The sequence below is a fragment of the Myxocyprinus asiaticus genome, chromosome 30 (assembly GCF_019703515.2).
Source record: "Myxocyprinus asiaticus isolate MX2 ecotype Aquarium Trade chromosome 30, UBuf_Myxa_2, whole genome shotgun sequence".
Taxonomy (NCBI): Eukaryota; Metazoa; Chordata; class Actinopteri; order Cypriniformes; family Catostomidae; genus Myxocyprinus; species Myxocyprinus asiaticus.
This window is the reverse complement of record NC_059373.1, coordinates 13,234,650-13,258,446: the sequence shown is the minus strand read 5'-3', so window position 1 is coordinate 13,258,446 and position 23,797 is coordinate 13,234,650. Positions and strand designations below refer to the sequence as shown.

The 23,797-nt window shown below is 36.8% G+C and overlaps 2 protein-coding genes across 4 annotated transcripts; both read left to right on the top strand.

Moving 5' to 3' along the window:
* Positions 1 to 1,629: 1,629 nt before the first annotated feature.
* LOC127421602 (homeobox protein Hox-A9a-like) lies at positions 1,630 to 3,537 on the top strand. Of its 2 annotated transcripts, none has more exons than XM_051664752.1 (2): positions 1,630 to 2,268; positions 2,579 to 3,537. In XM_051664752.1, the coding sequence occupies exons 1-2, from the start codon at positions 1,761 to 1,763 to the stop codon at positions 2,815 to 2,817; spliced, it is 747 nt and encodes a 248-aa protein (XP_051520712.1). In that variant the 5' UTR covers positions 1,630 to 1,760; the 3' UTR covers positions 2,818 to 3,537. The 2 variants fall into 2 exon arrangements, with proteins under 2 accessions (XP_051520712.1, XP_051520711.1); XM_051664751.1 differs by having other exon boundaries at positions 1,630 to 2,298.
* Positions 3,538 to 17,958: 14,421 nt separating this feature from the next.
* On the top strand, positions 17,959 to 23,785 carry LOC127421601 (homeobox protein Hox-A5a-like). Of its 2 annotated transcripts, XM_051664750.1 has the most exons (3): positions 17,959 to 21,647; positions 21,774 to 22,007; positions 22,580 to 23,785. In XM_051664750.1, the coding sequence occupies exons 1-3, from the start codon at positions 21,455 to 21,457 to the stop codon at positions 22,828 to 22,830; spliced, it is 678 nt and encodes a 225-aa protein (XP_051520710.1). In that variant the 5' UTR covers positions 17,959 to 21,454; the 3' UTR covers positions 22,831 to 23,785. The 2 variants fall into 2 exon arrangements, with proteins under 2 accessions (XP_051520710.1, XP_051520708.1); XM_051664748.1 differs by having other exon boundaries at positions 17,985 to 22,007; positions 22,580 to 23,778.
* The last annotated feature ends 12 nt before the right edge of the window (positions 23,786 to 23,797 follow it).

Sequence of the window (23,797 nt, the reverse complement as noted above, 5' to 3'; positions counted from 1 at the left end):
GCCTCAAAGGGCCATGGTTTTTCTGTCCCTTTCTCCTCTTTTTTTCCCTTTCTTTGAGACCTAGTGGTTTTTCTGCTGTAAAAGAGTAAAGTCCTTCTGATAATCACTGGTGGATCACTCAACAGCGTGAACATAGAACTATTTTTGTCATCATGTTTTCAGTAAAGCCTACATCTGCATTTACAGGCTGCATTAATTGTTGATTTGTTACTATTTGAACTAGTAGGCCTAAATCTGTTGATAATACGCAGTTGATTAAAAATATTCGTTTTTACTTGAGAATCTTATGATTGTAATGAGCATTCAAATTTGTTTCACGTGACTTTTTGAGTATGCCTAATAGTTCATATTGTTTGCTTGTGCTGGTGAAAATTTCTGCTGTTTGTTACCATTATTTATACACATGATACGTAAATATAGCCTAATCCTTTTATGAACAATGATTAAATATAAAATAAATAAAAAAGGACCAAACATTAAATAAATAATATTATTAATAAAAATAAGCGGAAGCTCTAAAGTTTCTAAAATTGGTGCCACTTTGAATGTTATGGCCATTTTAATGTTGTTGTCCCTTTAACCGAGTAGATTACTATAAAATAAAGCAAACTTACTAGTTCGACGGCTGCAACATTTTTTTCTCACTCTGATTCGCCTGAATTGAAATAATAATAATAATGATGATGATGATGATAAAAAAATAAATAAAATGCAAACAGAACAGAGAAGTTGAACTATAGATCGCTTAGATACAAAGATAAATCGCTCTTTCATTCTATCATTAGCCTTACTTATCTAATTCGTATAGCGAAAATGCAGGAATATTGCCCTGTTTGAACGGGACAGTTCAGTCCACAAAGAACATTAAATATTTAAGAACTATTTGTTAAGTTAAAAAACAACAACAACAACAACAACAAAAAAAAAAACATTTGGTTGTCTATGGTATCTTACAGGAAAATATAAATGACTGCTGACCATCAAGTTAAAGTAATAAACATAAATGAACGAAGACAGCTGACCATGGTAGCTTTCCCTTTTGACAGATGTTATGTGCACACAAAACCTCTTTACTAATTTTAATATCATGGTAACAATATTAAAGCTGAAATCGTACACAATAGTCAACAAGCATCTACATATACTGTGTGCGATAAACAAGAAACAGGCAATTCCTATAGTATAGTAGTGTAACAAATCCCTCTTAATTTGTTTGTCAGATGTAGTTTGGTTTACTTTGTAAATTTCATCTGGCAGCGTCTCACATTTATACTGTTTGCAGAGAGTGTGCGTGTATTTTCTAGGTTCGAACTAATGCTTCATGGGAGAAAAAAACATTAGGCTACATTTTTACAAACAATAGGCTACAACATCCTTGGATTGTGCTTTGGAACGCGTCTAAACAGTTCAGAGATCAATTATATTTGCTGAAAGTGTTTAAATTCTGTGGATACGTTCATATAGGCTTTTCATTATAACGCATTATTTACAGTAGAAGAATAGTAGTATTATAAGAACAAATGCAATCTTTTCACAGCAATTCTATTTTTTTATTTTTTTTATAGTTCCGTTCAAATGGTCACGTGTGTACCTCATCCAATCAAATGGTGGTTTGCTCTCAACATATTAGCTGACTGGGGCTTTGTGAGGGGGAAGTTGCCTCTCCATTTTCACAGATTGTTATTTTGTGAGCGTGTTACTGTATGTGTGTGTTAGTGTTTTTATGTGTGTGTGTGTATGCATGAGAGTGCGACCCCGCCATGTCGACATCCGGCAGTATGACAGGATACTACGTTCACTCTCTTATTGCACCGGTGAATGAGGAGTCTCGTTTCTCAGGTTCAGGGCTCATCCAGCACACCAGGCCCTCCGCAGACCACACAGAGCTCGGTCGAAGCACATTCCCCGTAAAGCAACCCGTATATGATGGCTCAGGTTGGGGTCACATCCCAACGCATTTCTCCAGTGGTGTATCATCGGTGTATCAGTCGCATGCACAGCCTCCCGTAGCTGGGGATTACATGCAGTCTTGGCTGCTGGACTCGCCTTGTGGACTGCCCCTGACTGAGCTACAGGCGGTTCATCTTCACTATAATGCAAAACCTGATACGCATAGACCGAATGATGAAAGCGCACAGGTCAGTTCGCATGCTGTGCTCCCTCCTCTGGACGTCAGTAACGGAGGATGTTCTACCGACACAGAGACAGGATCTGGCCGGACTGCAGACACGGGTGGCGAGATCGAGGATAAATCGGGGGCTGATCCACGTAAGGTTCTTCAGATGGTGGGATATACGGGTAAAATTTTAAACTTCACTACTGATATCTTCTTGTGTTTTGACATGATGCTATTTGTAGTTTGTCCGCTGTGAAATCATGCATGCCTTAAACCCTTTTATTTATGTATTTATTTATTATTACGTGATTGAAGAATAGTGTTAAATAGACTGTGTGTATTTTTTGGTGTGTTTGTGTTTATGCCATGGTCTCGATTGTAGATATCGAATCTTGTGTTCAAATCATTTACTGCCCGTTTATGATTTAGAACCCTCCTCCCCTTTCCTCTACATTTTCCCAGACAACCCTGTGTCCAACTGGCTTCACGCAAGTTCTACGCGTAAAAAACGCTGCCCTTATACTAAGCACCAGATCCTCGAACTGGAGAAAGAATTTTTATTTAGCACATACCTCACGCGCGACCGCAGGTACGAGGTTGCCCGTCTCCTGAACCTCACGGAGAGACAGGTCAAAATTTGGTTCCAAAATCGCAGGATGAAGATGAAAAAAATGAACCAAGATGGAACGAAAGACAACTGAGAGTAAAGCACTTCGTTTAGGTGAGAATGAAGGATGATCATTCCCATTGCTGAAATGATTATGTCGTGGAATTTTACATTTAGGCTTGTGTTATTCTTTTCTAACAAAATATAATTGTCGTTTGTCTTGAATCATGCTGGGATCCATGCGTTTATACATTGAAAGATACTTGTTTGTCATAGTTCTGTTATATAAATATTAACTGACGTAGCTTTCTTTACAGCTCAGTATTTCACTTTTATTATGCCTGTATGAACATTCAAAAACATAAATGAAATGTGCTATTTCACTGCGATCATAGATTAAGTTTTCCTATGTTCTATAACTTTTTCCTAAATTTAGAGTGGGATGACTGAGCCCACGTTTATGTAAAGTTCATACACTAAGGACTGCATGAGGTCAGGTGCCCTCAGTATTATTCTTCTTTAATTATAAATTATGGTATAACCATAATCCAACCATTTTTGCCATTACCTATAGTCTATTCACTGCTTATATATACAAATTTCTAGCGTCCAAAATATTTACGCCATATCAGCTGTTGCAGTGTTAGACTGTTGGGTGAAGTCTGTGCACTTCAGGGACTAAGTGAAAATACTGAGCTGTAGATATATAAGCACTGTAGGCAACTCTACAAATACCTCAAAGTCCGTTGACCGCCATGATTGTGTTTTGTTTACCATTTCTCAGATGTAATTTGTGATTTATTTATTGAATAATAAAGGCAATCATACATTTTCAACAGTCTCCACGAAATTCTTTATTCCTCGTGATACACACACACACACACACACACACACACACACACACATATAAAAAAAAATTATAAAATTACAAACTCTAGAAAAGTACAATATATATATATATATATATATATATATATATATATATATATATATATATATATATATATATAGTACTTTTCTAGAGTTTGTAATTTTATAATTTTTTTTAAGCTGTATTTTGCACAGGGGAACAGAAAACATTTTGAATCTTGTAGATTTTTTTTTATTTTTATTTTTTAAATGGGTGATATCTAAAAATAACTGAAAGTATTTATTAGAAATGATGGATGATGACGAAGTTTTGTATAGTCAGAATCTAAGGTATTTCGTTTATACGAAAAATGTTCTACCTCTTTCAGCTTTCCCCTTCAAGCCTAATACCCTCACATACTTTTTTTTACGTAAAACAAGAATTTAGGTATTTCACAGACCTGCCATAATTTCTGAGAAATGTGTTCTGAGAAGAGGCTATGTTGGGCGAGTTTGGACTAGGGGAAAACAGGCCCGTCGACCGGTCTGGGCTGCGTTTCCCAAAAGCATCGTAAGCCTGAGTAGATCGTAGAAACCACTGGCGCCAATGGTCTCAACGATCAACTTAAGCTTGCGATGCTTTTGGGAAACGCAGTCCTGGCCGATGAGGTTGTTAGTTGCATACCACCATAAAAGACAATTGCTGCTATAACCGTTTATGGGGTGTAAAGCGCTGTGAGGCGAGAGAACGCAAAACAACAGAGATGTTACGAGGCTCGACAGCTGAGACCAGTGAATAACTCGCCATGTGTGCATGAATATGTGGAATTATAAGAACGTACCAGTCTTGGCCCCGTACCCCATGATGAGGTGCTTTTGTTCAATATGCAGGGGTTCGGGTCATAATGGATGCCGTCTGCTTCAAATATATAAACCTTAAAAAAATAAAATAAAATAAAAGTTTAGTTAGTATACGACCTATACTGGACGTTAGTTGAGTTAGCACAGCTTTGGCGGATGGACTTTGACTTCAAAGGCCTCACCGCTAGACAAGACCATGAATCGTAGACTCGGCAACACTGTCTGGCATTCCGTGTTAAATGGCTTTATGGCCGACCAGACACAATTAGACCGTTTTCAGAGACCCGACACCCATTTGGAGATGTGTTTTCCCCCTCAGACCTTCAGTGCTTTCAATGAGACTCGACTGTGTGCACAAAAAGCCAGCGGAAACAATCTAGTTTTATTGGCTTCTGTGATTGCAGCTCGCCCTATACGGCAAACTCAATCACCCTTTGTGTATAAGCTATATGTCAGTGCAGTCAGTATATATTCTCAAGAAATAAAAATAAAAAATTCGCTTACATGAGAAACATGTTGGTCTGTTTCACACGTATTCGTATCGACGACCATGTGAACAGGTTGGTATAGTTCTCGTGAGAATTTAACTATGGCAGTGTGGACTTCTATTATTAAAAACCATTATGAAATTTTAGTCTGAAACTTGAACACAATATATACACGTGCTCTATCTTGCACATACAGATGACAAAGGATTCCTTGTTTTATTTAAAAATAAAACAATTATAATTTTTCAATACCGCTATGCGTCCAGATTCAACATTGGGGCAATTTAATTTAGGCCCTATTATAAACAAAATAAACGATTGATTTAAGAAATAATAATAATGTAGCCTATATTGTACCAAAGGCCCAACTGTAGCCTAAATAAAACGTATCTTTCTTTACTAAAAATGCTGTATTTGTATGTCCTATTTTTGGTATGCACTCCCATTACTGCAACTGATGCTAAATTTGTAGACAAATGTTTAAATTAATATGACCATTTTTGACCAATAAATTAGTAGTCAAAATACTGTAGCTCTGTGAGATTTTTGTACTCATTGTGGTAATGAGAATCTGATTGCAGTAATGATAAAAAAAACAAAACAAAAAAACCTCTTTTGTTCTGATGCAGTATGTGGTACATGGGATCCGTACCTCAATCTCCCTCGCAATGCGATGTTAAGTTAAGCTGGTAATATTCATATATTTTATTGTTATCCAGGTTGAAAAAAATAGCTGCTTAGTTATGTGTAAGCATAATTTTGTCGGAACACCCATGCACACTTTAAAGTGATAGTGACATTTGGTTTAGAATGTATTGCGATATGGCACATCAAGTAGTCAACTGATATAGTGTTTTTATTTTTATTATTTTTATGATTTTTAATGCTAATACCAATTTCAGTACCTAGAGGGCAGGTGGTTGATTCATTCATTCGTTCATTCATTCATTCATTCAAAAAAAAAAAAAAAAACCCAAAAAAAACATATTGCTAAATATCAACAGATACTCAAGCTTGGCAGATCGTTATATCATTAATATCAATCATTTTAATATTGTTGTGTGTTAGAGGTTACATTTTAATTTGTGTGAGAGAAAGGGGAACAGATTGTCTAATTTTTTATTTGTTTTTTCATTATTAATTATAGATATTCTAACTTTCAGTCTCATTACTGCAACCTACTTATCATTACTGAAACATGTACCAATACCTTAAGAAATTAGACAGACAAGGGCTGGGTTTCCCGAAGCACTAAGTAGGACGTCAGAAGCACTTAAGTAGTACTTAATCTCTAAGGCGCATTTCCCAAAAGCATTCTTAACTAATTCGAATTCTAGTTGGTAAAAACGTTCGTAAATGAACGAGAGCTTTGAGCCGCTCTTAAGTCCATTAGTGCAGTTTAAACATGTCTTTCTGGCATCTTTCACAGTTTATCAAAGACAATGGGACATTTAATAAATTTCATTAATATATTTTGATCATTGGCAGGCCATTGGAAACTATTTCAGATGATAAAAAAGTGTTAAAAAAATCGTTATGAAATCAATATTCTCCACAGTCTGCGCATGCGACGTGATAGGTCTAAATTTACAAGACACGTAATACAGTATAACGTTATATTAGCCTTCTTTGATAAGCATAATTGTAATGGCAACAGAAAGACGACATGCTCTTATTAAACAGATTATTTAAGAAGACATATGTGAGTAATGTGACCACGCAGTTTAAAACTTAAATAAGGCAGAGGCTATTTGCACTAAGTGAAAAAAGCAACAAAAAGCATCTTCTTTGCACTAAGTGCTAATAGCGTTAGATGCAATTTGCACTCTAGAGAAAATAGTGGCAGATACTCTTTCACCCCTGTTTAAATACTACCTACAGTATAGTGGCATCATTGCAACATTTTTATTGTGTTTATTTGGAGTCCCACAGACACCCTACACAAACCCCTACCTCTAACCCTACCTTACAAAAATGTAAAATAGTTTTACTACAGTAACCATAGTATAACCATGGTATTTTTCTAGTAAAATCATAGTAACCACAAAAAACATGGCTACTACATTTAACATGTTACTGTAGTAACACTATGGTTAGTACATCAGAATTATATAATTTCCACCAAAACACATGGTTACTACAATATTACTACAAAACAGTGGTTAATTTTATATGGATCAAATCCTTCTCTCAACTCCCCGACCTTCACTGTGACCAAATCACTGCGAGGCATCTCTTTTATGTGTTACTATAAATATATTATAGGAAATATTAAGAGTAGATACATGGGAAAAATTATAGGGGTGGAATTCAAACCCGGATCTCCAGCGTGACAACACATACACATACCAACGTTACAACCAGAGCTGCATATAGGAGAGCAGTTTCTCCTGTGTTTCCACCATACTATTGGAGTGTAAATAGTCACTTAGTTATCCAATCTCTTAATCCACTAAATGTATAGCCCGTTAACCAGTTTAATGTCTCTGCCCCGTTGTGAAAAATTCAAATATGTCCACCTTCATTTGATCAGCAGTTGACTCCAAATAAATCTGTCGTGGCTGTCTTGAGTTTGGTCTGAGCAGTAGTGGGCGGAGTTAATGTAAATAGCCTCTGCCAACAAGATGGGCTATTTGCACTTAGTGTAAATAGACACTCCGCTTTAATAAATATAACTAAAATATGGTTAACAGAGGAGATTAGGACGAGAGTGTGCAATCTCTCTCTCTCTCTCTCTCTCTCTCTCTCTCTCTCTCTCTCTATATATATATATATATATATATGTTCCTCCTCTTCTTTCATCCTCCAATGGCTGGTTCAAATCGGCTGCCTATAGTCTTTCTACAAGGCAGTAACAAATTGCAAGATGCATATTGGCAGTAAGGCTACAAGTATACAGTGCCTTGAACTCTAACCAGATGCTCTATTAATATTTAGACAGGTCTATAAGCAGTAAATAAATAATTATTTATTTATTTAATAAAATTCTGTAATAGTTAGGTAACACATTTCGGCGCTTCGACAAGGTTACAAACAACTGCCATGTTTGTCAATATTTCCACCTTGTTTTCATTTTGAGAAGACAAACACCTGGACATATTGGCCAAAGTGATCAGCACTTTTGGACTGGACAGCTCCTGTAACGAAGCACTTAAATTCAAATAACGAAAGCTTTTATAACGAGGGGTCTACTTGCTAGTTTGGGAAACAGGCGTTACTCCATCGTAAAATAACGAGCGACGTTAGTTAAGATGATCGTTAAAGCTTAAATTGCAACGATATCGGGAAACCCAGCCAAGATCATTTTAACAATTATTAAATGCTAATTTCTCATTAAAGCAACCATTAGACAAAGTTATTAAAACAATTTGGGCTAATCTGAAAAATATTAAAACAAGGTGTGAAACTGGCTGGCATGTTGCAGTTTTGAGAGCCTATTGTTTATTTTTATTGAATTTGATTCACAGTTTTTAAAGATCTACTTAATGTTAACACGTTAAATTCAAACCAGTTTGAATCGTCGTTCTTTGGGCGCAACATACAAAATTAAATAAAAATGCTTTTAACATTTTTGGCCCACGTTTTTTGTGTTGCACTAATGAGAATTTATCCAGACAAAATGTCTAAAATGTAGATACAAATGTGGGTAAATTTCGGAATATGTCTAAATTTTTTTGTGAGAATACACAGCATGCAGGGCAAGAATTGTTTGGTTGAGATGGAGCAGACCCCCCTAGTCTGTAACATATTGTATAAAACTGAGTGCTGCAATTTAAGCCTGGCTTATTATTACATTGGTATAGAACTATATTAATATATTAACATATGTTGACGTTCCAGCGAAAAATAAACCACTGTTTCCTAGTCAGGGATAGCTGTTATCTGCATTGTTGTTATTCAGTCCGACCACTTGATGTCAGCAAAACCTCCTAATCGGATCTGTGTTTTGAGCATGTTTCTGCTTTCCAATTGTTTCCAGGCTCTCTGTTAGTCATATTAAATGTTTCTTTGATTATATTTTTAATCTTGGTTTGACCAACTTAAAAACAACAGGGAAAAAACCTTAATCAAAACAGACCTCGAAATTCATTTTTAAAATGCGGCAAAAGGATCTTATGAATTACTGATTCTTACGTATTAAATTACTGTGACCATGAAATGACAGGTTTAATTGTGATAATTTACAGTGGTTCATTAATGAACTCATTTAACTCATCTTTATGAGGACACCCATAATCTAATTTAGAATGTGGCCGCACCTCCTTTCAAACTGATGAAATCGCAACAGGAATACTTATTGGCTGTCTATGTTTTTGCAGAACGATCATGGGACTTCATGGGACCAATGCCAGTGAAGTGAGATTTAATATGAACTTTGGCTGTAATAGCCTTGTATATCACCATACCTCGTAAAAACGACACTGTAATTCCATGGATCCTGCTCAACTACTCGGGGGGATTCATATTGTGAATGGTCTCAGCCAGCGCGCGAATGACTCCTATTCCTTAGCACTGGTCAGGAATTGTGCCTTTGAGTAAAGGCATTTTTTGTCAATGTCAAAGGAGGGAATGTGTGTGTGGGCAGGTTTAAGTGGTTTATGAGGACTTTTTTTTTAGGTTACAAACTGGTAATTACAAGGGTATTATGCTATCAATGTGGTTTATGAAGACATTTCTAGTGCTCCCATAATTCAAATAGCTCAAAAAACATACTAAACGATGTTTTATTGAAAATGTAAAAATGCAGAAAGTTTTTTGTGAGGGTTAGGTTTAGGGGATAGAATCTATAGTTTGTACAGTATAAAAATCATTATGTCTATGGAGAGTCCTCATAATCATAGCTGCACTAACATGTGTGTGTGTGTGTGTGTGTGTTTAAATGCTTAGATCTGAAGTCAGTGTCACAATGTGGCTCTTTCAACATGGATGCCTCCCGCCACACAGTCATATGTAGCACAGCAAAAACATGAACGGACAGAACCTCACGCGCGTGTATCCCCCAGTGAGAATGTAAGCTATGACTCTCCGGTTTGTTTGAGACAGCTCATGTATTATGTATCTGGTGTCAGAGGCTAGTGTTCTGTAACTGCATCCATTTAACGGCCGATGCAGCTGTTCATGTATGTGTGAAGTCGTAAACTTTTAATGCTCTGGTTCTGTGGTAATAAATTAATTACCTAGTGTGTCTTAATTTAGATGCTTTCCAGTGCGTATCTGGTTGCATAATGTATTTCTCTCTTTGTGTCTGCTTGAAAGATGTATAGCCTGCTCAGTTAAAATAAACCTACAAAGCTTAAAGCTAAGCCTATATCATCTTTCAAAAAGATTCATTATTTTTCTTGCAAGATGTATAAACAAACATGAGACATGTAGGTCTAAATTAATCCTTAGAGCGTTGATTATTGTGTCGAGAGTTGTCATTGTCATACAAAGCATGAACAAAATGCAGTGCATGGCTCTCATTGGAGCAATCAGAAAAAGACCCGGTGCGTTAATACCTTTAGATCTATCTTTATTTAACACACACACACACACACACACACACACACACACACACATATATATATATATATATATATAATTTTTTTATTATTATTAATATTTTATCTATTCTGTATAAGATAATAATCAAAACACAGCAAGACAACGTGACATCGTCGGTTGGCCATAGATTTCAGATCTGGATCTGCAACAAAAACACCATATAAAACATTTACCTATAAACGGAGGTAAAGTGCGAAAAAAAAACCTGTTATATAGACCGTTTTATTTAAAGCAGTGTTTTAGGGTTAAATTGATAGACATTTGAATACAAATCCAAAAGTTAATTAATACGACAAAGAGATTGTCGTACCATGTGTAAACCCAACTTTTATTTATAAAAAAAAACAATTTTAATGCAGCTAAATAACCTAGAATTTATTTTCCTGTAAGCTTCTCTTTGCAAAATGGCGCCTAGCAGCAAACATTGCTACCCAGCCCCCACCACTGTCCTGCTCTGTCCCGGAGAAGCTATAAATCTGTTCCTGTGTAAGAAAATTTACAACTCTGCCTTACAACTTTACGAGGCAACGATAGCTCCTATTGGATACCGGTTGGTCACATGTTCTTAAGGCCACATTAACGTGAACTTTTTCTGTGTATGCACCCGAACCTAAAATAGAGCTGCATTCTTCTCCTGACCTTGCTTGCCTAGGCTTCTTTTTCCAGTGTTATTCCGAATAATTTTCCTTTAATTTATGTATGTATTGTTTTATTTCATTCTAAGGTAAGGATCCCTGCCAAGGACTTGCACATTGATTGGTAGTAAATTTGCTTATTGCTTATCCCGTTTGTCACGCCTATGCCGGATAGAGCAGTTTTCTGAAGAGCTATGAAATATTTCTCATAACCACCTTTCTTACTTTCGTGGAGCAGACACACTGAACGGTATGGACACTGTATTTTTGTACGTACTACGACATCTCTGGGAACTGATTTTAACTTAATGTTGTGGTTATGTAAGAATGAACACGGAAATTGGCTATATAATATAATATAAAGTATTTTATTATATATATATTGACAGAAATTGGGCTATATAATATAATATAAAGTATTTTATTGATTTTTCATATTATTTATTGTTTTATTGTTCTGGCTGTTGCAGTTGTTGTTGCTTGTTTTCCACGAGGGATATGAAGTGAAAACAGCTGGTTAGCTGACTGTATCATGTGTGATAATATACTTCTGGACGTGTCAAATATTGATCATGTCGTGATGAAAATAATCTTTGTTCAACCTTTCTCATTTTGAAAGAAAGGAGAAAAAATATATAACCATTTTTATTGAGAACAACCTCAGTGACCGGGCTAAAATAGCGATTTTCGCTATTTTTTTGTGTCTTGACAAAACATTTAGTTTCATTTCTTCAAGAAAGAAAACAGTATTTAGCTTTCACTGCATCTTAATACTTTTTATTCGTAATTACTCAGGTGTAGTGCAAGCATGAGATAATTTTAACAAGGTTCGGGGTATAATAATGCATTTGAAAAAGACAAAAATATAGTTTTAAGGAGGTGTGCAGTATATTATCTTGAACTAAATGTGTGTGACGAGGGAAATGGTGTTGTACCTCAAATCTATCGCTTGGTGGCGATCCATCTTGCAGGCTGCAGAAGCAAGTGGGTTCACTTGTTAAAGCAAACATACCACGGTAACAGATGTTGTGAATATGTGAGTCTATCCAACCCGTTCTCATTCCCTAAGCATCCAATTTTGACGCTTGTGCAGAAGCTGTCCGTCTGCATGATGACGTCAAAGGTGCCCCCTGGCGTCCTCTCACTGACGCGGTGAGAAACCCCATTTTTTTCAACGAGAACACTTTGTCGTCAGTTATCAGTCTTTAAATATTATTTTGTGTGCTTAACCTCAATGTTATAATAGGCCTACTGATAAATATATTAGTGTGATATTACATTATACAATCATATATAATATAACCCAACCCCATTTCTAAACCTAACCGATAATCAACCATATAAAACATGAAAGAGACACTTAGATATTCATAATGTGATATATATTATTTTATTTATAGATATGTTTAAGCACCCAACCGCACATTCATGCCTAACCTCAACCAGTTCTCAACAGTAGAAAACACGTTACGATCATTTATTTATAAAAATGCACTATAATAATATTCCAAAACATACGATGGCATTGTGTGCGAAGCAGAGTGAAACTTATTCGGTAAACATATTCCCCCTCCGTGAAGGCATCTTGATCCTGTGTCTTACTGATTTTACCGGCACGTCTCATTCAAAAAATACCTGTACATCGGAACATGAGGTCGACGTAATCGGTCACAAGACACGCGAGAGCCAATGGCATAATTGCTGAGTCTCTGACGTCAAACCTATCAAATTTTTTTATGTGTTATAACGAAACTTGTGCAGGATGTGTTACGGAGGACGCTGGGTGACTGCTAAAAACTTACATTTAGGTTTGTTCTTCACATAAAATGATTGTAAGACTCGGAATACACCCGGAATTAAACGGGTCACTTCAGCAGTGCATGATGTGTACAGACAGTTTAAATAGACAGATAAACAACAGATTAATTATTAACCACTGTGAATAAATGTTGCTGATTTTAAATGAAATGAAAATCGTACCCCCAACATAAGTCACGATGACAAAATTGTACCCCAACGTATAATTAAACGATGCTAAAATTATATTGCCCATTGCGTCAGTCAGTTGACGTCAAAGGTTTCTCATTAAAAAGAACACACTTGCCGGTTGCGTCGTAATACTGACGCCAGAGGGCGCTTTTGGCGTCTGTAGATTGACGCGCTGGACTCTTGCACAAGCGTCAGTCTTTGACGCCTTTGGAGTGAGAACATGCTGGTCTATCGCACCTTTTTCCAGATCCTAGAGATCAGCGCAGTTTTCAAAATTAAATTTTTATTAAACAGTAGAATACCATCATACACATCTGAAAGATCTGTAATAGCAGAATGGATCATGGCATGTTTTATTTAATCGCATGTATTACAACACCAACGCACTTTAAAAAGGGCTGATGCCTATGTCTGATGTTTAAATAGGCCTATTTGTATTGTCGGAGGGTGGAAACATAGCTTATATGTTGAAGCTTATCAAGTGTTAAATTGGCCGCTGTCAGTTTTTATTTTGTAAAGGATAATAGCCTAATATAAGCTGATGTAAACAGAGAGTGTGCGCAACGGCTAAACCCGTCCGTGTAGCGCATTTTCATACGTTTGACATTCGTGAAATGCAAAGATAGACCCGGCCTAGGTTTCCGTAAACACAACGTGGAATGTAAGTTTCAGTGCCTAACTTTTCCATCCGAATAGGTCTTATAGGTCTATATAGTCCAGAGTGATGGTGTTGATCAGCAGGAGTGTGATCCATCAGACAGCTGAAACAGAATGATTGCAAGTGGAAAGATAAAATCTCCAAACTAGAGTTCCCTGATGAAGTCTCGAAACAAACAGTTATGACCTGCAGCTCTTACATCGCAGATTTCGAGTAAACGGCAAGACATCAAGATGGTCACAGCCAGTAGAGAGCTCATGAATCGTAGCTGTTCGGTCACAGTTCAATGCACAAAAAGGATAAAAATTAGTTTGGAGGATGAGTAAAGAACAGAATAAAAAGAAGATAAACATATTCTGTGTGCAGCTGCAGCAGTTTGTAAACAAACTTTGTGCATCCATAACGATAGGTTTCAGTTTAGAGTCCAAAACCACTGGTACTATTGGGACGAGTAAAAGCCAACTAAAAACTTACTGAGTGTGAATTTAAATTCTGAACCTAAGAAAAACAGCTAAACCCAGCCTAAACTGGTTGGCTGGTCTTAGCTTGTCTCCCAGAACCGTCCGTTGGGTTTGGGCACTTTTCAGCTGGAGGGCCTCATTTCCCAAAAGCTAAGTAGATTGCAGAAACGCTCGAATGAATCATTTTTAAATCATGGGCTGTTTCCCAAACCATCACAACTGAGTAGTAGGCTACTTGAAAATCGTTGTAGATCTGCTTTGAGAGTGCTTTGGAGTAATTGTAGAGCGCTTAAAAGAAACTTAAGGACATAGACTTATCCAGACACCTGCAGGACAATTGCGAAATTACACTTCATACAACTTAAAACACTGGGACGTTTCTGAGCATATAGGGGTACTAAGCAAAATCCTACTTGGGAGGCCACCCTTCTCCCCCTTTACCATCACCCCCTCCCACCCTCCAGTTAATTTTGCTGATCTAAATGGAAAAAAAAAACAACTTGTCTAAACTATTTTCTAATGTCTGGACTGTATCTGCAGGTTTTTATGATTATACATACAAATGGTTCGATAAAATGGCAATGAGTATATGTGAAGTTAAATTTCATGTTTTCACTGCAAATACCACATCAGTAACACAGGAATTGCCCTAACAGTAACCATTTGTAACCTGTCAGCAACTGTGGCAACAGTTCAAACCCGTTTTTTATCCAACCACTTTATTTCACTTGATTAATTAAAATAAACCTGTCTTGAATGAAGTCCTGACAGCCTCATCTTGACCAAATCACTGCGATGAAATCAACATTTATATTCAGTTTTATCTATTATTTAAGTGGTATTAAAGTATATATAAAAAGGCGGAATTGAACCAGGGTCGCTAGGACAACAGTACACATTCACACTGTCTTCGCACCCCAGCCACTGCAGCAACACCTATTGTCTAGTTTGTCGTATATTCCTGTGACTATTGGGGTGCAAATAGCTGCTCTGTGTGGCTGATGCTATTTACATTGGGGTGCAAATAGTCACTCCAAATATGAAAACCTCCTACATTTTATTTTTTTAATGGATTTACACAATTCACGTGGGTCACATTTTAGGTTGGAAAAAACAAAATTCCAGATTAATCCGGAACAATCACATTCCTGTTGTAGGTGAGCTTTATGAAGCACATGCCTGTCACATCTAGATACAACTCTCTCCTTGCAGTTACATTCTCCCTTCCCTCTTGGGTCACAGGAGAGCGACCTATAACTTTCTATTTGAGCCATAACAGCTGCCTGAGTCTTTCTTGCAGCTTTAAGTATATTTTAAAAATAAATAGGCTAAAAAAAACAGCGACCTTGCTTTGTGGGGCCCCCTGGTGGCTTGGGGTAACCTGTATCCTGTTAATACAGTTAATGTAGAGTCTTTATGCAATTGTATTCAATCAATTTTGTTTATATTTAAATGGAATATAATTATATAGTGCTGGTTTTCCCAAAGCACTAAGTAGAACATTAGTAGCACTTAAATAGTACTTAATCTCTACAGCGTGTTTCCCAAATGCATCGTTATCTAAGTAGTATGTAAAACCATTTGTAAGTTAAGGAGAGCTTTGTACTGCTCTTAAGTCCATTAAGTGCAACTTAAAAGTATTTTTCTCACATCTTTCACAATTTATCAGGTACAAAGGGACATTTAATACATTTTATTAATATATTTTGATCGTTGGAAAGCCATACACTGTTTCAGGCGATTAAAAAAAAGTGTTGAGTAAAATCAGAGATTATTTAGCAGGGATGGGTCTCTTCTATTAAAATGAATGGGAGAAATTGGAACGCCCAATCAAGAAACTCTAATGCCCAACGGTCAACGGATGTAAAAAGGAAGTCCCACCTTACAGGTAAAAGAGCCAATCATCTTTTAGATAAAGACATCCCTTGTCAATCAATTCGAGAATGCACATGTGCATTAGCTATACAAGCTGAGAAAATTGAGTTTTTTAGTGTAATATAAGGTAAAGAAACACAATTTATGGTTTTATAGTTTTGTCAGATTTTACTGCTCATTTAAAATATGTTCTTTGATCGTGATCTTGACCAAACGTTTTTGAGATTTCGGTCTTTCTCCACTCAAGTAGATAGGAGCTGCACTGACATGACTGGAAATAACCTCCTGAGAGCATTCCAAATATGGTTGACAGTGGACTGACTTGCTAGAAAGAATTTGGTAAAATCGCATTAAAATCAATAGGCAGACTCCGCAGTCTGCATTTGCAGCATGAAAGGTCTAAAGATTTACGTGTCACATAATACAGTAGGATAAAGTTTTATTGGCCCTCTTTGATAAGCATAAAAGCAATAGAAAATTGTATGTTCTTATTAAAAAGATTTTTAAAGAAGAAACATGTATGTAATGCCCTGCAGTTTAAAACTTAAATAAATAGGTCTAAATAAATAATTAAAAGATGGTTAACAAAGGAGATTATAGCGATAATGTGCAATGAGCGATTACCTCTCTCTCTCTTCCTCCTCCTCTTCTTTTTCCTCCATCCAGTGGTTGGTTCAAAGTTTACAAGGCAGACAAAAATTGCATGCTGTATAATGGCAGTAAGGCTACAAGTACACAGTTAGAACTCTAACCATGATCTATTAATATTTAGAATAGATAGGTTTATGGGTAGTACAATTCTGATGCCCGTCATTTTAATCCTGTTCAGTGTGCATCTGTTCAGTTTCCAGCCAAAGAAACAAAGGGCTACATGAGAGCCACTCATTGTGATGGACACATCGTGTGCATTACATACATTTCTTGCCTCACTGTCATTGATCTCTATAAATTGAGCATCAATACATCTGAAACCCCATCTTACCAAAGCAATCATTATTCTTTAAATTGCTTTTAAGAATGCAAGTGATATATAATAATGTTTGGCGCCCAGGTTACAAACAACTTCCATGTTTGTAAGTATTCTCACATTATTTTCATGTTGAAAAATGATAAGCTCCTGGACATATTGGCCGAAGTGATCAGCACCTTTTGCCGGACAGCTCCCGTAACGAAGCACTTAAGTTCTACTTTATAACGAGCAATCTACGCACTGGTTTGGGAAACAGGCATTACTCAATCATAAAATAAGGAGCGACGTTAATTAAGATGATCGTAAAGTTTAAGTTGCAATGTTATTGGGAAACCCAGCTCATAGTGATATAACAAGAAGACATACAGTTTAAGTCAGAAGTTTACATACACTTGGTTGAAGTCATTAAAATGAATTTTTTAACCACTCCACAGATTTAATATTAACAAACTATAGTCGTTTATGACATCTGCTTTGTATAACAATAAATGTAATTTTTCCAACAATTGTTTACAGACAGATTGTTTCATTTTTAATTGACTATATCACAATTCCAGTGGGTCAGAAGTTTACATACACTAAGTTAACTCTGCCTTTAAGCAGCTTGAAAAATTCCATAAAATTATGTCAAGCCTTTAGACAATTAGCCAATTAGCTTCTGATAGGAGGTGTACTGAATTGGAGGTGTCCCTTTGGATGTATTTTAAGGCCTACCTACAAACTCAGTGCCGCTTTGTTTGACATCATGTGAAAATAAAAATAAAAAATCAGCCAAAAAAAAAATTGTGGACCTCCACAAGTCTGGTTCATCCTTGGGAGCAATTTCCAAACACCTGAAGGTATCACGTTCATCTGTACAAACAATAGTACGCAAGTATAAACACCATGGGACCACACAGCCATCATACCTCTCAGGAAAGAGATGCATTCTGTCTCCTAGAGATGAACATAGTTTGGTGTGAAAAGTGCAAATCAATCCCAGATGAACAGCAAAGGACCTTGTGAAGATGTTGGAGGAAACCGGTAGACAAGTATCTATATCCACAGTAAAACGAGTCCTATATCGACATAACCTGAAAGGCTGCTCAGCAAGGAAGAAGCCACTGGTCCAAAACCGCTATAAAAAAGCCAGACTACAGTTTGCATGTGCACATGGGGACAAAAATCTTACTTTTTGGAGAATTGTCCTCTGGTCTAATGAAACAAAAATTGAACTGTTTGGCCATAATGACCATTGTTATGTTTGGAGGAAAAAGGGTGAGGCTTGCAAGCTGAAGAACACCATCCCAACCATGAAGCAGCATCATGTTGTGGGGGTGCTTTGCTGCAGGAGGGACTGGTGCACTTCACAAAATAGATGGCATCATGAGGAAGGAAAATAATGTGGATATATTGTAGCAACATCTCAAGACATCAGCCAGGAAGTTAAAGCTCGCGAATGGGTCTTCCAAATGGATAATGACCCCAAGCATACCTCCAAAGTTGTGGAAACATGGCTTAAGGACAACAAAGTCAAGGTACTGGTGTGGCCATCACAAAGCCCTGACCTCAATCTGATAGAAAATTTGTGGGCAGAACTGAAAAAGCATGTGCAAGCAAGGAGGCCTACAAACCTGACTCAGTTACACCAGTTCTGTGGAGGAATGGGCCAAAATTCCAGCAACTTCTTGTGAGAAGCTTGTGAGAGGCTACCCAAAATGTTTGACCCAAGTTAAACAAATTAAAGGCAATGCTACCAAATACTAACAAAGTGTATGTAAACTTCTGACCCACTGGGAATGTGATGAAAGAAATAAAAGCTGAAACAAATAATTTTCTCTACTATTATTCTGACATTTCACTTTCTTAAAATAAAGTAGTGATGCTAACTGACCTAAGACAGGGAAGTTATCTATGATTAAATGTCAGGAATTGTGAAAAACTGTGTTTAAATGTATTTGTCTAAGGTGTATGTAAACATCTGACTTCAACTGTACATCACCCTGTATAAGTAATTTAAATGGGCCTAAATAATACAATAGGCTGCGTGACCCTGCAATAGGTGTAAACCTAAATAAATATGCCTAATTACATTATTAAACAAAATATCTTAACAAAGGAGATTGGAGTGAGAGTGCGCTAATGAACGCTCCTCTCTCTATCTTCCTCCGCTTGTTCCTTCCTCCAATGGCACGTTCTGGTCTGGGAGCCTATACATATGGCAGTCACAAATTGTAAGTTGGATAAGGGCAATTGGCTACAAGTCCACAGGACTTAAACCTCTAACCAGGTGATCTATGAATACGAACTGGCACTCTGTATTGACAGCCTTTTGGAGTAGTTCAATACAGCGCTGATGTTCGTCAAAGCAGTCTTCTTCTGTGTGCATCTGTTAAGTTTTAAGTCATAGGAGAGAAGCAAAACCTATTGGCTAAGTATGATTTACATCGCGTGCAATCACATGATAAACATTTTCTTAGTCCACTTTCATTACTCTCAATCAGGTTGCACATCATTATGTGAAACTCTGTCTCACCAATGCCATCGTTATTTATTTTAATAAATTCAGTAATATTTCATAACGTTAAGCGCATAAACAAGACTTCACGCAATTTCGATGTTTGACAGTATTTTCGCACTATTTTCGTGTAGAGAGGAGACATCTGCCTGCAGTCAATTGTGGATGGAATACGAAGACTCTTTATCATTATTCAATAATATTAGGCTACTATTTAATCCTACCAGATTTTGGATTAAGAATGTCATCGAAACATAGGCCTATATAAAATTGGGTTTGCTGTTTCACCAATGCCATCGTTATTTCTTTTAATAATTTCAGTAATATTTCATAACGTTAAGCGCATAAACAAGATTGCATGCAATTTCGATGTTTGACGGTATTTTCGCACTATTTTCGTTTGCAGGGGAGACATCTGCCTGCAGTCAATTTTGGATCGAATACAAAGACTCTTTATCATTATTCATATAATTGAATTTAATCATTATTATTACAGTTTTAAACGTTGCCTTGGATTCCCTTAATTATTGGAAGAAAAAAAAAAAGATGTACAGAGATGTATTAGCATTAAATACTATATAGATACATAATATTGGCTTATATTGTTCTAAAGCCAGAGGAGGTGGGCTCTCCTATTGACTCTAATTTCTCTCAAGGATTTTTCTCTCCACCAACAAACATCTTATGATTTTTTTTCCTTGCCACAATCGAGTTGGCCTGCTCACTGCGGGCTTAAATACATTCAGGCATAATTTTCTAAAAAGTTGTTCACTGGGGGCATTAAGACATTAAGGCATGACCTCATGTAAATCTGTTGATACGGTGTGCATTGTGGAAAGCACAAAGCACTATAGGCCTACTATACAAATAACAATGACTTGACAAATTCCTGGACATTTTGGCGAAAGCTTCGACCGTTGGACCTGACAGCTCCCATAACGATGCACTTAATTTCTACATGATAACAAGCGATATAGCACTTTGGCTTGGGAAAAAGGCTTTCCTCCATCATAAAACAAGGTAGGCATACAGCGTTAGTTTATGTGATCTTTAAAGCGTAAATTGCAACGCTATCAGGAAACCCAGCCCTAGTTTTTAAAGTGGCAGATAGCTCCCTGAATCGTTTCTTTTAAAATACAATAATATTAGGCTACTATTTAATACTACCAAATATTGGATTAAGAATGTCATTAAAACATAGGCCTATATAAAATTGGGTTTGCTCGATTTCACGGTCTTCTCAGAATTTTGAATTGGCAACCCATAATCGACATTCAGAGGACATCCTTGATATCCTTTGTATTTGATTTTTATATAATTGTTGACGACCGTTTTTGAAAACCAGATACTTGTGTCTTTCAATTTACTGAATCCATTGGACATTGGTGTGCGTGTTTTGTGTGCAGGTCACGAAGCATTGTTTCGGCAGACATAATTTTTCTACTGCAGAGTCGTTACCCTCTGAATGACCTCGTCGCACGCACGCTTCGAGTTTGATACTTAGGGGAGTCCTGCCTTTAACCAGAGGGTGGCGCGCGGCCACAATCTTTAACAGAGCCTACAACAGCTAGTTCGGTGAAACTCTAGTTGCGCGCTCCCGTCTCCAAACAATTCCACCCTGATTTCCTGCTTGCGCGTGAGTTTACCGCTGGAGGTCACAGAACAGGATTTACGACTGGTCAACAAAAACACGTGACTATTAGCCGTACCCCATATCTGGGAGCCTACGTAAGGGAGCATTAAGTCTGTGTCTCACTCATTTCCATAATTCAACATAAATTGTGCAAGGGTGCAATAGAAGCTCAAAACCATCAAGAGAAACAAATCAAACACACACGGTATTGTTCTCTCCACAACAGTAGTTATAGTAATTAAAATAATTATAAGCTAATTATTGTCAACCAATGAGCTCTTATTTTATGAACTCATTCTGCGATCGCTATCCAAATGGCGCGGACTACCCCTTACATAACTATGAAGATCACAGCTCAAGTGGCCAATACAGAGATTCTACGGGCATGCATTCGGATAGGTATGGCTACAATGGAATGGATCTCAGCACCGGGCGATCTACCGCCGGACACTTTCTCTCATCTGGTGAGCGAGCTCAAAACTACACAGACAGTCCAACTGCGACGCCTGTCCGATACAATCAAACGGTTACTGCGAGCAGCGTTGAGTCACAATCGCTTTCCACTGACCCTCTCCCTTGCTCGTCCTTAGCCAATTCTCCTGTCAGCAAGTCCCCACATCGCGCCCTGAAAACCTCACTACCGAACACCAGTGGCTCTGCGACCAACAGTGTCGGGGCTTTTCTCGGTCCCGAGGATATTTCTAAAGCGTCCAGCACCTTGGAGGAAGAAAAGCCAGCGGGAAGTGCGCAGACCTTACAGAATGTTTCCGACACGTCGCAGCCACAGATTTATCCATGGATGCGAAAACTTCATATAAGTCATGGTAAACACGGCAAACATGCACTTCTGCTCTTTTCTATTATTATTAATAATATTTTATATTAATCTGATTGTTGAAGTAATGTGTGAGTTACCTCTGTACCTTTTAAATGCCACAAAATAATTTGGGGATGTCTTATGCAAATACAGTTAGTTAATTTGGGTTTTATCGACTATTTGGTCTGTTATGTCGAAGTGGGCCACCTCTAACTTACTGTCATAGTTGACTAATTCCATGTGTCACGGGTAAAAATAATACAAAAAAAGATTGTATTTTTGTAAAATTATGTAAACTTATTGTATTTTTAATCATCTACTATCCTATTTATCCATTAAGGATTGGTTATGCTTATAAATTCATTAAATACACAGATTTTAAGTTAATTTAGAGAATTTAACCGAATGAAATTTGTGCTTTCTGTCCTTAAGCGTGGCATCCTTTTGAGGTTTATGCATGACATTTTATTTGTTTTGTTTTTCTTCTGCACTATTTAGTTTATATTGTTGGATCCTACATTATACTATAAATCTGACAATATCAAACTTTTTTTAACTTTATTTTTTATTTTATAACAGACAGTTTGGCCGGACCAGAGGGGAAAAGGGCGAGGACAGCCTACACACGTTACCAGACACTTGAGCTTGAAAAGGAGTTCCACTTCAACCGGTACCTGACACGTCGCCGACGAATTGAGATTGCACACACGCTCTGTCTATCTGAGAGACAAATCAAAATATGGTTTCAAAACCGCAGAATGAAATGGAAAAAGGACAACAAATTTAAGAGCATGAGTATGGCAGCTGCTGCTGCCGGATACCGACCCTGAGAATGTGTGCATACTGAATGTGTGCATTAAAATATATGTTAGTGCTTGTGTGTGTGTGTGTGTGTGTGTGTGTATGTGTGTGCGTGCGTGCGTGCGCTCATATTTCCTTACCTTTATGCGTTTGTTCCACATAACAGAGGGAATGCAGATTATGGGCTTTTCCCATTTCGTCAAAGACTTGCCATTGGTCATGAGACAGGGAACACCCTGTGTTTCGGATTTGGCCAAAAATAAATAAATAAATAAATAAAAACCAATAAATATATAAATAAATAAAAATAAATCCTCTCAATGTTCATATGAAATGTTGCTGTGTTTCGAACTATTCACTGTCTTAGAAAAAACACCTGAAGGTGTAAATGAATTCGTTTTGACGAAAAATGCTTGACGTTTCTGAAAGATACATAAAAGAAAACTTGTAAAAGTGTTAGTTTTGACTCTTACGAAACAAATATTTTTGTTGTTGTTTTTATGTCTTTTGATGTGTAAATATGCATTTGTATATTATGTATTTATTTGAGTTTGATATCAAATGTCAAGTGGATTTTATTTTATTTTGTAGTCAGTCTAAAGTTGTAATTATTTGGGCCGTGCTGTAATGTCATTATTGTGTATATTGTTAAAATGGTTCAGTTCAGACTTTTCTGAATATATGTGAGTCGTGGCCTAATGTTTCTACTTGAATATGTGTATATGAGTTTGTTTTACGTTTTCAAATGTTGGACAACATGTGTTTTACCTTCTCGTGAATTTTGAATGATAACTGGAATTGAATGATACAGAAAACACAATATTGCTAACCGTGAATACAATGGTCATGACAATAAATTTCTTACTTTAAATATTAGGTATTGTTGTCATGTTTGCTTCTTGCCTAGTGTTACATGTCAGTGATATATGTATATGTAGATAATTAAATGTGTCACATGAACATTTTTGACAATTATATGGGATCGAGAATTAGTCT

What these genes read in the sequence shown, in the direction of transcription:
- LOC127421601 (XM_051664748.1), top strand. Translation starts at nt 21,455, where the DNA reads ATGAGCTCTTATTTTATGAACTCATTCTGCGATCGCTATCCAAATGGC. An exon ending in AAAACTTCATATAAGTCATG is followed by an intron (nt 22,008 to 22,579) that starts GTAAACACGGCA and finishes ATTTTATAACAG; the next exon opens with ACAGTTTGGCCGGACCAGAG.
- LOC127421602 (XM_051664751.1), top strand. Translation starts at nt 1,761, where the DNA reads ATGTCGACATCCGGCAGTATGACAGGATACTACGTTCACTCTCTTATT. An exon ending in TCAGATGGTGGGATATACGG is followed by an intron (nt 2,299 to 2,578) that starts GTAAAATTTTAA and finishes ACATTTTCCCAG; the next exon opens with ACAACCCTGTGTCCAACTGG.